Raw genomic sequence first — 14,559 nt, forward strand, 5'->3', positions numbered from 1 at the left:
ACATCCTAAATTCTGCAATCTCTGCAAATATGATCTTATTCCCTGAAAGCGACACTGTGATTGGTCTGCTATGTAGCAAAGGAGTTTTTATATTTTTAGTTTCCTTCCCATACAACAAACACTATTAATAACATTCGACTTTCTCCAGAGATGATATGGATTAGACCAAATGGAAAGTTACCATGGCTACGGCAGTGTTATTTTTGGTATGAGAAATTCATGCCAAGGGAAGCAGCATCCATGGTCAAAACTGAAGCTTTATTTCCGCTTTGCTATCAGGCAATCAATCCCAATTTAATTTTGAAACTCTAATTGCAATGGAAACGAATGATGAACAGCAAGAACTGAACCCCTAATTTAAGTGGGAGTCAATAAAGCGACACAGCATTATCGTTGGGGCAACACTGGCAGGATGAGGGGTTTAAGCACAGGTGGACTTGCTTTCCCAGGTAACTCAGCAAAACAAGACAGGGAAACATATCTTGAGGGTCAGTGGGAAACCCCAAGTTGGGTCTGAAGGCTCCAGTTTCTGGTGAGGAGCAGGCCAGGCCCTCTCTCTATGCTATGAAGAGGCAGCAGACTGGGGGTGGGGTAGGACCTCTGGGCAGAAAGGAGGGTGTTTCAATCAATAGTCAACCACTCAGAGTGGCCGTGGTGGGGAGGGTAGGAAGGGGCTGCTGAGGGAGGCTGGTCCAGACTAACCCTGTACATTAGTGTACCTTTCTGTGCAGGCCTTAGAGGGCGTAATTGCAGAGGACCAGGGGGATCCAAACAGAATCTCATCACTCAGACCCAGATATTTATGGGCTGTTTCCTCACATACCAGATGCTGAGTCACACTTTTCTGAATTAGCAGAAGTTGGCTTATGAAAGGACTTCTATTTGAGTGAAAAACCGACTGCCAATCCCTGAAGTACACGCTTCCCTTTGGGACCTCCTGGGTTATCTTTGACAGCTTTAAAATACTGCTAATGGCATGACTTCATCAGCCCCACACTAGAACAATCCATATTTAGGCCAGAAACCACATGGTCCTCGTATCACCCCACTGGGCTCCAGGATAGAAAGGGACTCTTAAATCAGGGAGAAAACACATTTAACCAATGATTAATTTCTCACCCTCCTCCCAATTCCTTGACAAAGAGACAAAAATGAACTTTGCTGAATGGTTAGAAAGCTACTCTGAACATTGCAACAGGGCAGTAAAATCAGAAGCCCAGCTTCTTCTCATTCAGTGTATAGAATTTTTCTACAAAGGGGTCTTTCTCCCCTTAAAAAGTTTTCTCGTTAAATTTCCCTGAGAGGGCCGGCCCGGTGGCTCAGGTGGTTAGAGCTCCATGCTCCTAACTCCGAAGGCTGCCGGTTCGATTCCCACATGGGCCAGTGGGCTCTCAACCACAAGATTGCTGGTTCAACTCCCGCAAGGGATGGTGGGCTGCGTCCCTGCAACAACTGGACCTGGAGCTGAGCTGCGCCCTCCACAACTAAGACTGAGAGGACAACAACTTGACTTGGGAAAAAGGCCTGGAAGTACACACTGTTCCCCAATAAAGTCCTGTTCCCCTTCCCCAATAAAATCTTTTTTAAAAAAAAAGAGCTTTAAAAAAAAAAAAAAAAAATTTCCCTGAGAGATTTTTTAAAAAGCATTATTAAGAAGAAGCAGGATACCATAGCCCTGTTGTCGCTTTTCCAATGGCACTAAGTCCATCCCTCGGGAGAAGGAACTCTGCTGTCAGGGTGGGAAGAATTCCTTGAGAGCTTTCCGACTCTTACTTCCCATGAATAAATGAGGTCCACAGTTACACTGGGGCTGACAGGATTTTTCCAAGGCAGACAAACCCCAGATCAATGAGAGCTTCTATTCATCTTAATTCTTAGCGTTGTCATAGGCAGGCGCCACAGAACACAGGCCACATCTAGAGTTAGTCAGATGAGGTTCTTTGAGTATTTTCATCGAAATAGTGTATTGACATATTACTCAAAACCTTTGGCCTTGGTCTTGTAACAAAGGTTAAAAATGGGAGCGGAAAGAAAAAGACAGTTCTGAATACTGAAATGGGTTGGAACCTGGCTGCAATTTGAAAGGAGCTATTTGGTGGTTTCTGTCCATTATATATGTTGTCGACATAATGGACCAGCAGGTTAAGGGCAGAGAGGGGCTCAGCCACCTCTCATTCATTATAAATGAGGGAAGAGAGAGAGAGACAAAGAGAAAGAAGAAAAATAGCACTGCTTTATTGAGCTACTTTGGTATAAAACTTCAGCCCAAGGAGACTGAACATGTCCTGAAAACTAGAGCTTCACCCCAAAACACAGATAAGGAGCCCCCTTCTGTGGGGCTGAATTCTGCCTCCAGGGGAGGTACACCACTAGGGGCTTATGAAGATCCGTCAAAGAAGCACCTCTGTTTTTAGAGCCAGCAGGCTGCAAATTTTCTCTAGTGCCTTTAGGAAACTAATGCTTTCAAGGCCCCCAAAAGAATTTTAGATGCACCTTATCTCAAAACCACACCTACCTTGACTCCAAGGAAAGACTTGCGGTGGTAGAAGCAGCACAGAGCTGCCGAGAGGGCGTGGAAAGCATTGCATTCCTTAGGCATCTTTCAGTCTTCGGTCCCTGGACCATACACTTTCTTTAGGGTTAAAAGAAAGGGGGCTCGGGGCATTAGAGCCCCAATCCCTCCGCAGCAGCTGTGCTGCTCCTGCCCGCAGTCCGGAGGCTGGGGGAGTGAGCCAGCTCCTTCTCCCAGGCCAGGCTGGGACTTTTCCCCTTCGCTGAAGCCAATACGATCCACTCGCTCAATTCTGGCAGGCTGGTGTCCAGCCTGCCATGCACACAGTGCCAGAAATTCTCATGTGACCAGACTTGCTTTCTGATGAAATTCTAACCTCTTTTAGAAGAGGCTTTGGGCTTAGGCTGTCCCCTCAATTTAGAGACCCGGCAGAAATCATTATCCCCTAAGGCAGCCTTTCCCTCCCAGGGCTGAAGGCACCAGGCAATCGGCTCCTGGAGGCTCTGTTTGCTTGTTACCCTAACACCTCGGGGTTAAAGAAGCACACATCACACCACCTTGTGACCAGACAGAGGCTCCCTTGAGAAAAGGACCTAAAGGTGACCAGGGTGTGTGTGACTTTCCCGTCAGAACAATCCTAGAGGTCCTAAGGAAGCCAGGTAGGATCCCTGTCTCCACCCTCCCAGCCCACCCTGGAACTGTTTATTTTTAATTAGGATGCTCCTGGCAGCCAGCTTACAGCTGATAACGTTGGCACGGCCATCACTACTGGGAAAGCAATATTGCCTTTGGGGGTTTAATTAGCGAGTCTGTCAGCAAACATCCTGAGTGCCCCTGCCCTCCCCACCTGGTCGTGTAGTCTGCTGGGAGGAGGCGGGATGGGCTGCACAGTCTCTTCTGACTTAACTGTCTGTCTCACTCCCTCCATGTTAAATACTTCACTGTAATTACCCATCTTCACTTTAAGTGCCCACTCTGCCTAACCCAGATCCAGCACATAAGCCTCAGGTCCGACGAGACCAAGGGATTCTTCTGCGCGAAGAGGACTTCATCCTCAACCAAGAACATCCTAATGCCTTTAGGGGAAAATAATTGCCTTTCTTCTTTCCTTCCTTCCAGTAAGAGGAGATGCGTAAGGATTCTGGTGTTTTTCCTTCTTTTTTTCTTTTCTTTTTCTTTTTTTTTATATATCAAACCCAGGTTTTTTCCCTGTAGCTCTTCCTCTCCTGCTATTCCAAATATTAACTTTCTGTGGCTCTGGCCACCCAAAAATGGAATGTGTCCTGAAGCTTTCGATAACTTCACACAGGCAGAAACTTGCAATGAGGGAGAACAGAATCTATTCAGTCCAGAAAGGAACGACACCAGATGAGGCATGAGGGAGGTATGAGAAATATCCATGGGATAAGTGTCAACTCCTCAGGAGGCTTTGGCCTTTGGACTAGGTCAAGTTGGCCTGTAAAAAGGGGGAACTGTTTATTCAATGCCCGGTGAGTAGCTTCTGGGTGAATGACTGCTATGGAGAGAGACAGGGGCAGAGGCTCAGCCTAATAACCATGTCCAACGTGGGGCTAGACCGGCAAAGGCTCTGTCACCTCAGGAACAACTAGGGGGGGCTGACTTCCTTTCTGCTCCCTCATCGGCTTCCTCCCTCCCTCCTTCTCCTCCATGGTTCTGGAGGTCAGATGTGCAGTCCTGGGAACTTCTGGGTCTTGGGGAGCCCACCCAGCTGAGAACCCAGAAGCAAGCACCAAGGGTGGTAGAACTCATGGGTTTGGGGATTTGTTTTAAACTGAAGGGGCCCCTGGAGATGGTCCAGTTGATGGGTCAATACTGTCCTCCAAGGTCCATGTATTGTATCCACGAGGAAGCAGTGCTCTGTTTGCTCTCCTTTCTATTAGATGGGGTTCAAAGGGTAAATCCACATGAGCAGCCAGGGCCCACAGCCCCAGCAATTTCGTGGGGATGACTCATCAATCAGGCCAACAGCCAACAGGTAAGGGGCTCAGTCTTCACTGGCTATTCCTCTTCCCCTCAGGCTAAAAAAGAACTATCCCCTGCCTCTGAAAAGGGAGAGAAGCAGCTCCTTAACTCCTGCACAGAAATTCACTGAGCTTAGTCAGCCAAAGCCTCTGAATTCTTTACCCTACCCCCAGAAAGTGTGAATGAAGTGCATTCCTGAAAGAAAATATGCAAATAACTCAGACACGTAAATTACATGGAATTATGTAGTTGAGTGCTCCAGGGCCAGGGTAAAAGCAAAACAAAAGATGCCCAGGTCACAGCAGAATCGCAGCCGTTGTCCTCTGAGGCTTTCCCTGTTTACTCTAAGAAATGTCTCCCAAATGCCCCCCAAAGTTGGTTCTGTCAGGATTAAAAAATGGGCTAATCTTATTAGGTAGCTGTTTCCTAAGCACTTTTTTATTTTTTTTGTTACACATCAAAAATAATTTCTGAAGCAGTGCTCAAAGGTTTTAATCAATTTTCTCCCCAAATGGCCAAGGAAAGAGACTAAAATAACATGTTGTTATTGCAACTAAAGATGATAATTGCATGAATTTGCAAAGTGCCCTTCACTGACTTGTTATGCTTTTGAATGTCTTCCGTCCACACTGATCAATTCTCCCACATTCTCCCCACAATGATTATTCTATTCTCGTTACAAAGAAACACAGGACCGGAGCAGCCCGTCACTCAGCAGAGAACAGACAAAGGACCAGAGACTCCAGCCTATGATTGCGGAACCTGGTATCTGATCACATGGAAACACAAGAAAGATTTTTCAAATGTCTTATAATTAAACCTGTTACTCACATAGCCTCATGAAAAGGCTGTGATTTAGTACACCGGGGCAGCGGGTCACTCTGGTAATTTGGTACATATGATTTAGGACCAGTCAAATATGGATTCAGGGTTTTCTAAACACCATGCCCTTCTTGGGACAGGATTCACTTTCGCTAAAGCAACTCCTGGAGACGGATGGACAGGGGCTGAGCAGGCCCCGCAGAGCTCTGGGAAAGCGCAGTGCTCTCTAGCGACCCCCTCTGGCCACCTTGGAAGCTCTCTTCTCTGCCCCAAGGGAAACACCTGTGAAAACAGTCAGGGCTGGGCAGCTAGGCGGACCCTTGAAGAAAATCCCCATTACCTCAGGTCAAATGTTGCCCATGCCATCTTGGAAGAGGGTGAAAGCAGGCCAGAGAAAGGCCTCTGCACAAGCATTGCCCTCAGTGCCATTGTTTCCTTGGGTAGCCCTAACACTAGCCTGCCCTATTTAGTAACCATGGAAACAGGAGCTGCCTGCTAGCCATATTTCAAAGATGCATACTTCCTATCGGCAATAGTCCTTGGGCTGAGAGGGGCTGAAAGCAAGTACAGAGTCCCTTTCTCAAAGTGCCACAGTCCCCACAAGAAGGTCAAGCTACCAGTGAGGTAGACCTGCTTTCTGAAGTGGCATGAGGGGAGAGGTCTGTGGAGAGAAAGATGTGCCTTTCAGGTATCTTCTTTTTCTGTTTCAGGGCAATCAGGAAAACAATGTGGCCCATGCTCCCTGTTTCCCTTCCCAAAGCCAGCCCAGGATGAAGGCATTCAACTTGACATGCACTGAGGTGTTCTTGGTCATTGTCAAGCACTGGGGGGCCTGCTCCAAGGCTGCACGGCCTGGCTCGTGCTTGTCCACAGAGACTCACTTGGAACGTCAGTCAAGGGGTGAACACCACTCATCCTGGTCAAAACAACTCAACCTCTCCTGGCAACTACTGAGACTCTTCAACTCTCCAGAAAGATCGATCCTTGCTGGCTTTCTGTCTTCACTAAACCCCTGTGATCGGGTTCTCAGGGAACAAAGACAGCTTTAATGAGATAGGGAGTGAGGCCGATGCTACCAACTCTTTTTCCTGGTGTCTTAGGAAGTGGGGGAGATAAACCTTGATGGGCCCAATCCTGAATCTCGGAGGACACCCTCTACAGGCTCAACACCTACCTGGGAGGCCCTGGGCCAGACAGGGGACTGTTTATCAGCACCCCTGCTTCTCAAAGCTTCCCCGGTACCTGGCCTGTGTGGTTCTGCACACAGTAAACCAGGAGGCGAGGTGGGAGCGGAGGAGCTGGTGTGTCTGTCTTACCGCACACACCCTCACATAACAAGCAACAGGGCTGGAGGAGAGGCCGTCAGGGAAGAGGTCACCTCCTCATGCCAGGCTTGGCAGCTCGCTCTACAAGCAGTCAAAGACAGCTCAACACATTTCCCTACATGCAAATGTGATTTGTTCCTTGATCCAGAAAAGAATGCAAACTGGATGAGGAGGGAGGAGGGCGGGAAACACCAGCCCAGCTCTCTGGGCCAATGTGTGTATCACTGTGGGCAAGATGCTTGCTTGCACTGGCAAACACAGAGGGTGCATTTACGAGTCTTTGCTGTATACATGTCAGTCTGACAGTCCCAACCCCACCCCCCCGACCCCCCCAGATTCCTCAAGGGGATGAAAGAGTATGGCTGTTAAATGGTCTCTGTCCGGAAGCGGTATTGATCTGCCTAGCACACAGACAAAGAGACTAAGGACAGTGTTCACAAACAGATTTCTCTCTACTGGGCCTTATGTCTTCCCACAAATTTCTGTTTATCTCACTGGCTATTAAAATCATATAACTGCTAATGTGAAGCAAAATTAGGTGTGCACCTGGCCCTGACTCTGCTTTCCTGTGCTATCACATACAATTCCATCCCATTCATCCCTCCCCCACCATTTCCTTACGTCACTCCAGACGTCCTGTATCATACAAGCTTGATTTTTTTTTTTTTTTTTTTTTTTTTTTGGCATTAAGACAAGATTAAAAGAAGATGCACAGGGCGTAATTACAACCTCTCACACAGCACACTCAGACCTCTGGCAGTCTCAGCCTTCTTTGACAGTCTATGAAAACCATGGACCCTCCTCCCAGAACAAAAGGCATGCACTTGTAATGATTTTTACATATAATTTCAGGGATTCCTGTGTCCCCTGAAGCCCACCATACACCCCTGGGAGTCTCACCCACCCAAGATGATCTGCCACCCACCTCCCAAGCTCCCTTCTATTCCACACTCACTATGCAGGCATCACACCCAGATAGTCATTTGTTTCTTTTGTCATCATAGCTCCTAGGTTCTCCTTGCTATAAACGTTTCTCTTTCACCTTCTTCGCACTTTGGTAAGTGTGAGCTATATGAGCAACTGACAAGTGACCACAAAAGCCCCTCAGAGGCCCCTCTCATGCTGAGTGCTGTAGGGACAGGCTGAGGGGCAGCAGCAAAGCAAGAATGGCGAAGGCTCACCAGGCGGGACCAGCTGCACTGTCTCCCCTCTCCACTGCCAGTAGCTCTCCCATTTCACAAGCACTTCTGCAAAGTGGCATCTTCCAAAACTGAGCTGTGAGACACATATTTGCATGTCTCAAAAGTGACGCTGGGAGGTAGCAGAATAGAGGGAGAGCAAGGATGGGTTCAAGTCTTCACTGCATTACTAGCAAGCTGGGTGACCTTGGGAAATTTGTTAACCTCTCTGAGCCTCAGTTTCCTCCTCTGACTTACTAGGTTTTTGTGAGGATCAGGTAAGATAACACAGAAAGAACCTGGCACCCAACACACAATGGGAGCTTCCCTTCCCCTTCAAAGGAAGGAACAAGCTTCTTCTCCCCTGTTTGTTCCATCTGCAGGGAACATGCCCAACTGCACCCTAAATTTCTCTCACCCAAACATCGAGCTACAGGAGCCACACCCCTAAGGCGTGTGGACAGTGCCATCCTGAACTGCTGACGAGCCCCACCGAGTTATACGAGCCCCACCGAGTTATACGGTGACTCTTGAACCTTGAAAGCCGGGGAACAAAAAGAGTTTAAGAGGGTTTTTCTTTAAGCCTTAAAATATGTTTTAGCCTTTAGATTTTTAAATTACATATTAAAATTGCACATATGGTTTTAATCCCACTTCCTCAGATGTCTCAGGTGATTTTCTCCTCCAGAGTTTTGTCATTTGGGGAACTGTTTGTTTTAACAGGCAGCACGTGCGTCCACGGCCTCTGCCAACTCAGCCCTCACCCAGGGGTCTCCTGGCTCCATCCACAAACACCAAGCTCTTGATGTTCCACCCCTGTCTCAGACAGTCTGACTGGGGATCCTGTGTCCCATCCCAGGATCTGGGTCGCCCCCACACCAAGTTGGCTGCAGAGTTGGGCTTCAGCCTACGTGCTGCCTGGATGCCCTGCCTGGTGCTCCTGCTGCCTCGCCCCTGCCTGGATGCCCTGCCTGATGCTCCTGCTACCTCGCCCCTGCCTGGATGCCCTGCCTGGTGCTCCTGCCACCTCGCCCCTGCCTGGATGCCCTGCCTGGTGCTCCTGCTGCCTCGCCCCTGCCTGGATGCCCTGCCTGGTGCTCCTGCTACCTCGCCCCTGCTTGGATGCCCTGCCCGATGCTCCTGCCACCTCGCCCCTGCCTGGATGCCCTGCCCGATGTTCCTGCCACCTCGCCCCTGCCTGGATGCCCTGCCTGATGCTCCTGCTACCTCGCCCCTGCCTGGATGCCCTGCCTGGTGCTCCTGCCACCTCGCCCCTGCCTGGATGCCCTGCCCGATGTTCCTGCCACCTTGCCCCTGCTTGGATGCCCTGCCTGATGCTCCTGCCACTGGCCCCTGTCCCTTGCCTAGCCCTTCAGGTTCTTACCCTAAGACTAGGTCTTCCATGTAAGTCTAGATTTCCCAGAGGACCACCTCCCGTGTACCTGACTCCTTCATACTTCACTGGCCCATGTTACTGGATACTGATACCAACCATTTCTAAAATTAGAACCATGCCTGGTATAGCCCCTTGGACGCCATGCTGCCCAGCTACCTCTCTAGACTGTCTGTGTCCTCCCGTACTCTGCCTTCTGCCTGCACCTCGTCCTCTCTAGTCCCCAGTGGAAGAAATTACCAGAGTCACAGTGCATTCTTCCAATGCCACGCCACACCTATTAGCCACCTAGAAAGGTTACCAAATGTCTGAGTGGATGAAGCAGGCACTAAGGAATGCCCAAGAGAGGCAGGAATCCTGGGGCACAGGGCAGGGTTGGCACCAGGGGAGAGGTGGAGCCAGGACTAACCCACTCATTTCAGCCTTGAAAGCTTGCCTACGTAAAACAGAAAATGATCTTGTTAATCACCTCTTGTCTGTTTTCAAGCAAACTCCAACCACCTGAAAGAAAGATTCCAGTAGGAAAATATCCTTTCATGGCCATAAACTGATCACAAGCATTGTCATCTAAGTGACATACTGGTTCATTCTGCATCCTGTCCAAAAAGCTATGAGAACCATTCCAGACCAGGAGTTTTTAACCTGGGGGTGGGGCGGGGCTTCCATGAGCCACTGGAAATTGTGTACAAACTTTTGGCTGAAGGGTTCATGGGTTTTGCCATGGTCTCAAAGAGTCATGTGACCTAAAAATCCCCACTGATCCAGAAAGACTTTCAGTGGCTCTTAAAGATGTGGCTTCTTGCTTGATCTTCTTTCTAGTAGAGAGAAAAGCGAGGAGAATACCCCTGGCCATCAAGGACATGAGCAAAGACAGATGAAGTCTCCTGGCTACCTTGTCAGTCAGGCCTTGGCAGGGCTGTGGTTGGTAAGAAGAGGACATAGAGAAACAGACGCTGAGGCAAGCAGTGCCACTTTCCTTCCTGCTATGGAATAGCTTTAAATACTTGTAAAAGGAGGTGAACTCCTTCACCCAACAAGGTAGAAGGGCCTTGTTTGCATACAATACTTAATACTACCACTAAATGCAGAACAGCTACAAATTTGATTCTCAGCAATTGCTCCCCAACCACAGACTTCAGGGATGCCTTCCCAGAACACCACAGCAATCACAGAAACCTTTCCACCTTTCAACTGGGGCTCCTCACTTACCCCATGAGAAAGGCCCCCATGAGCCAGCATTTATACAGAGAGCTTTTATCACAGTGTCTTATTTAATACTCACACTAGGCAACACATATTATTATCTCCATTTCATATGTGAGATCAAACAGTTCTTAGAGTTAATAATTAAAACAACTGTGAATCAGAATGGCTGGATCTCTCGGATGTGCTAATGTAAGCATGGGTTCCACCCAGTTGCCTGGAATACCTTATCTTGTGCAAATGCAAAAGGCAGAATTGTGGCTGCTGCAACAATGCCCTCCCTCCAACTGAATGACAGATATTCTTGGCAACACAGACAGCAGGTCTCATCTGAAATATCCCCAGTCAGAGATCCTAGTCCATTGATTACTTATGGGAAAGAGCAGGCCATGCACAGATGGACGCCGAGGCCAGAATCTGAGGAGAGCAGGAGGCAGCAAAGCCTATAGCAAAGGCGATGGCCAAAGGGCTAAGGGACCGCCTTTATCATATATGGAGACGTCAACTGGGCCCATTTCTCTACAGGAAAATGCAGAGGGTGTGTTGCATGGGAAGGACCATATTGATTACCAGCCAGTTTCTTCAGTTCCTAAGGCAATCAACTGCCAAGTACAATGCCACCTACAGAAGTGACATCCAGAGGATCAACACTCCTGGTGCCCAAGGTGCAGACAATAGGTTCCTTTTGTCAGTGGTTCAAAGGACAATGCAATCTCTGGCCTTGCAGTGTGCACCCAGAGGAGAGGGAGGGCAGGGAGAGTCACCAGGCAGAGCAGCAGGAACTCACCTGGACCAATCTCCAGGTACACCACACCAGCCTCAGGGTTGGGCTACTTGTGACATCAAATGTGAGAATGTTTCCAAGGCCACACTATAAGGGGAACCCACAGCCCCCCTGTACTGCCACCTTCATCCCCACAACTTCTCTCTAACAATGTGGATCTGACAATTAAATTGGGAGGCAGTGGGTATCTAGCACACATAAATAAACCAAGAGGGAGAAAAACTAGAGTAAAATGAGTCTAGGACTTGAAAAGATCAAAAAGAAAATATCTCTGTCAAACCTAGTACTCATAGGCCAACATTTTACATATGTACCTTGAGTAGACAGAGACAATTAGAAAATACAGCCTAATATACTTCTGATCCTGAAAATTTGGGGGGGAGGGGCGCAGAGAATGATGTAAACAGCGAATAGTAGTTATTAAATTTAAAAGCTGTATCCCACGGCATGAGCATTCATACTTGCAATGATTGTGTGAGCTAATCAGAATACCAAACACTGAATGGTGCAGGAGTACACATGGGACCTAAGTTACATCAATCAGAGTCCTTCCCTGGGATTTTTCAAACCACGATGAGAGACAGATCTCCCTCTCCCCTTGGACCATAAGCCTTAAGATTATAGGCTAGAGCAGCCTACGGCCATGTATTCACACTACATGGAAAAGCTGATCTGAGAGAACGCAGACATATGCTGAGAGAAGCAAAGACTGAAAGACCAGAGTGTTTTCCTTCCTCAGAACAGTCATGGGCCCAGGCCACTCCACCCCTGCCCTTCCCAGTCGTAAATTCCCTAGCTCACATGTCAGTTCGAGAGTTTATAGGTTCACCTTATCAGTGTGAGATTAGGTAAAACTTGAGATCAAGATATAATACATTGCGTTGGGCTCTACTGGGGTTCACATGTATAAGACATGATCCCTATATCTGAGAAAAGCGAAAAAGGAGCCAACCTAAACTGATGTTACATGAAAACATGTATAATACACGCCCATGAATAATAGGGTTGTACATTCATGTTCCAGTGATGGGTGGAAATTAATGGTGTTTCACAGCTTATTCCAAGGACATTCCATTAAAGAACTGCATTGTCTTAAGTTTTCAAGGATAAAGCAGACGTGAATGTGCCTCTAGGAAGAGGGAGAGGGATTCATGGAGTTGGAATGTTCTGTGCCACTGAATGTAGGTGTGAGTTTTGCTCCCACACCCAGCACTCCTCCCAGGCGATGGGAAGCACTAACGAATGGCCCACTCAACCCTGCTCATGCAGACAACAGCATCATCGTAAGTTCCTGGAGGAGGTTTCCAAAGCTATTCTGTTCCGTGGGAAGACAGAAGACCTGATTCAGAAGTACTGGTTGAGACAGCTCCTTACTAAGGCCAGGTGGCCTTTATCAGGTACAACTGATAACCCAGGAGGGCAACTCTCATGACTTCTTTCTAGGTCAAAAGAAATTTGCATCATTCCTAAATTCCATTCGGATCTTCCCAAATTTGCTTCTCCTGTAGGTGGACATGGCCTGGAAGTAGCCTCAGAGCCCTGATTCTCAGTCTGTGTGGGCCGATGGGGCTTCCTTTGCCCATTGTTATTGCTCTATTTACCAGTGAGAAGCCCTAGCTCCAAGCCTGCCTTCCAGCATCTGGCTATTGAAGCGCTCATTACAATGAGCTCTGTCCTTGTCTGTTGGCCTCAGGTCCCATGTCTTACTCATCATCATCACTCTAGTGCCCAGAACGATGCCTGAACAGGACAGGGGCCAGTGAATGTTTGGAGATAGCACAAGGATTCTCAACAAACGCTTGGTAGTAAGATGCACAGTGAGTGTGCTTGCATACTTCCAGATGAAAGGTTCTTATGCATCAGATTTGCAAAAAGACAGGGGCCCTTCCCCCAAAACAGTTAAGAACCATGGAGGGAGGCATGAGACCTGACTTGCCACACGAGGGTCATGGTCCCCACTGGGTGAACCAGCCTTGCCCTCGCTGCGGCTGGATTAGCCCTCAGAAGCACCTCACTCTCTAGTCTGTGAACTACCTGGGTTCCCAAATGGGAGGAGGCCCCCAGAACACAGCGATTCCCAACTCCTACCACCTGCGCTCTGCATGAGCAATCCTTGAATACGCATCAAACCAGGAGGTATGAGGAGGCTCCTTCCAGTAAAGACCATGAGAAGACAGAGGGGAGGAGAACTGGGCCATAATGGACTCAGCTGGACCACTCAGACCCTTTGAAACACACCCACCTGGGCCTGGGAAAAATAAGAACCCAACTGGAGACTGGTGGTCACAGGAAACAGTCCTCCAGCTTCATCATTTCTGCTGCACAAAAAGCTCTTTTGAGAGTGTGAATGGGGGCTTTATGTAGTAAGTTCTCATCCACAGACTAATATGTGAAATGGACTCTCAGACCAGGTTCCTGTGGCCTGGACACTGAGGTCATTCAAGAAACAATTAGATGCCATCTGGAGAGAGTTCGGACTCGAAAGGAAATTGCCTCCAAGGGCCAAACTGCATGTTCTCGTTCCCAGGGTCTGACGCATCCTTCTCTTCATTGACATAAAGGGCGGGGGACAGCTCAGCCACCTAACCCACACTGGGAGCACGAATGGGCAAATGCAGCGGCAATTAATAAAAGCTTAAGGGTCAGGAGAACGTTCATTTTCAGCCTGCCCCGAGTAAATTTATCCCTTGACTGCACTTTCACATCCAAGCTGCGCATCCTTGCCACAAACCAGGCCTTGGCTTCACCAAGCTTTGGGTTTTCACGGTTTTAATATAAAGCAATTAGAGCAGAACAGCCACTGGTCCTGGCCCAGCTCTTCGCAGTATATAATGAGCAATGACTCGATCGTATGAAATAGAGTTAGTATTTACTGAGGTTTTACAATCCATTCAATTGTAAAGAGCAGGCCCGCAACTGAGGACCCTTATTTCTAGAAGAAATTCTCAATCTTTTTTTAAACAAAAATTTAACGTCTCTTCTCTATTAATAATCAGTATGTTTAGATAGACATGGCCTGGAAGTATCCTCAGAGCCCTGATTCTCAGTCTGTGTGGCCCGATGGGTCTTCCTTCACCCACTGGTACCATGAGTCTCTGAAAATAAGACCGGGTCTTATATTAATTTTTGCTCCAAAAGATGCATTAGGACTGATGTTCAGGGGATGTCCTCCTGAAAAATCATGCTAGGGCTTATTTTCTGGTTAGGTCTTATTTTCGGGGAAACGGTATTACTCTGTTTACCCCAATGAGGAGCCCTAGCTCCAACCCTCTCTTTAGATGTAAATGCAATTATTGAGCAAACTGGGTTTAAAAATAAAATAAAATAAAAAAAGCTTAGCTAGAGGAAAAACAAATATG

General features: G+C 48.0%; 1 protein-coding gene across 3 annotated transcripts in view; it reads right to left on the reverse strand.

Annotated features, from left to right (window-relative positions):
- The window catches only part of BCAR3 (BCAR3 adaptor protein, NSP family member), a 184,778-nt gene that overhangs the window by 45,144 nt on the left and 125,075 nt on the right, over positions 1-14,559 (reverse strand). The window contains exon 1 of one of the 3 annotated variants that reach the window (XM_019752649.3): positions 2,516-2,785. The exons of the other annotated variants lie outside the window; for them this stretch is intronic. Coding sequence (XP_019608208.2) covers positions 2,516-2,599 — 84 coding nt within the window. The 5' untranslated portion in view covers positions 2,600-2,785. Of the gene's footprint in view, positions 1-2,515; positions 2,786-14,559 lie in introns of those variants that run through there. 3 annotated transcript variants of the gene reach the window in all.

Source organism: Rhinolophus sinicus, chromosome 14 (genome assembly GCF_057876585.1).
Source record: "Rhinolophus sinicus isolate RSI-liver-muscle chromosome 14, RSI-T2T, whole genome shotgun sequence".
Lineage (NCBI taxonomy): Eukaryota > Metazoa > Chordata > Mammalia > Chiroptera > Rhinolophidae > Rhinolophus > Rhinolophus sinicus.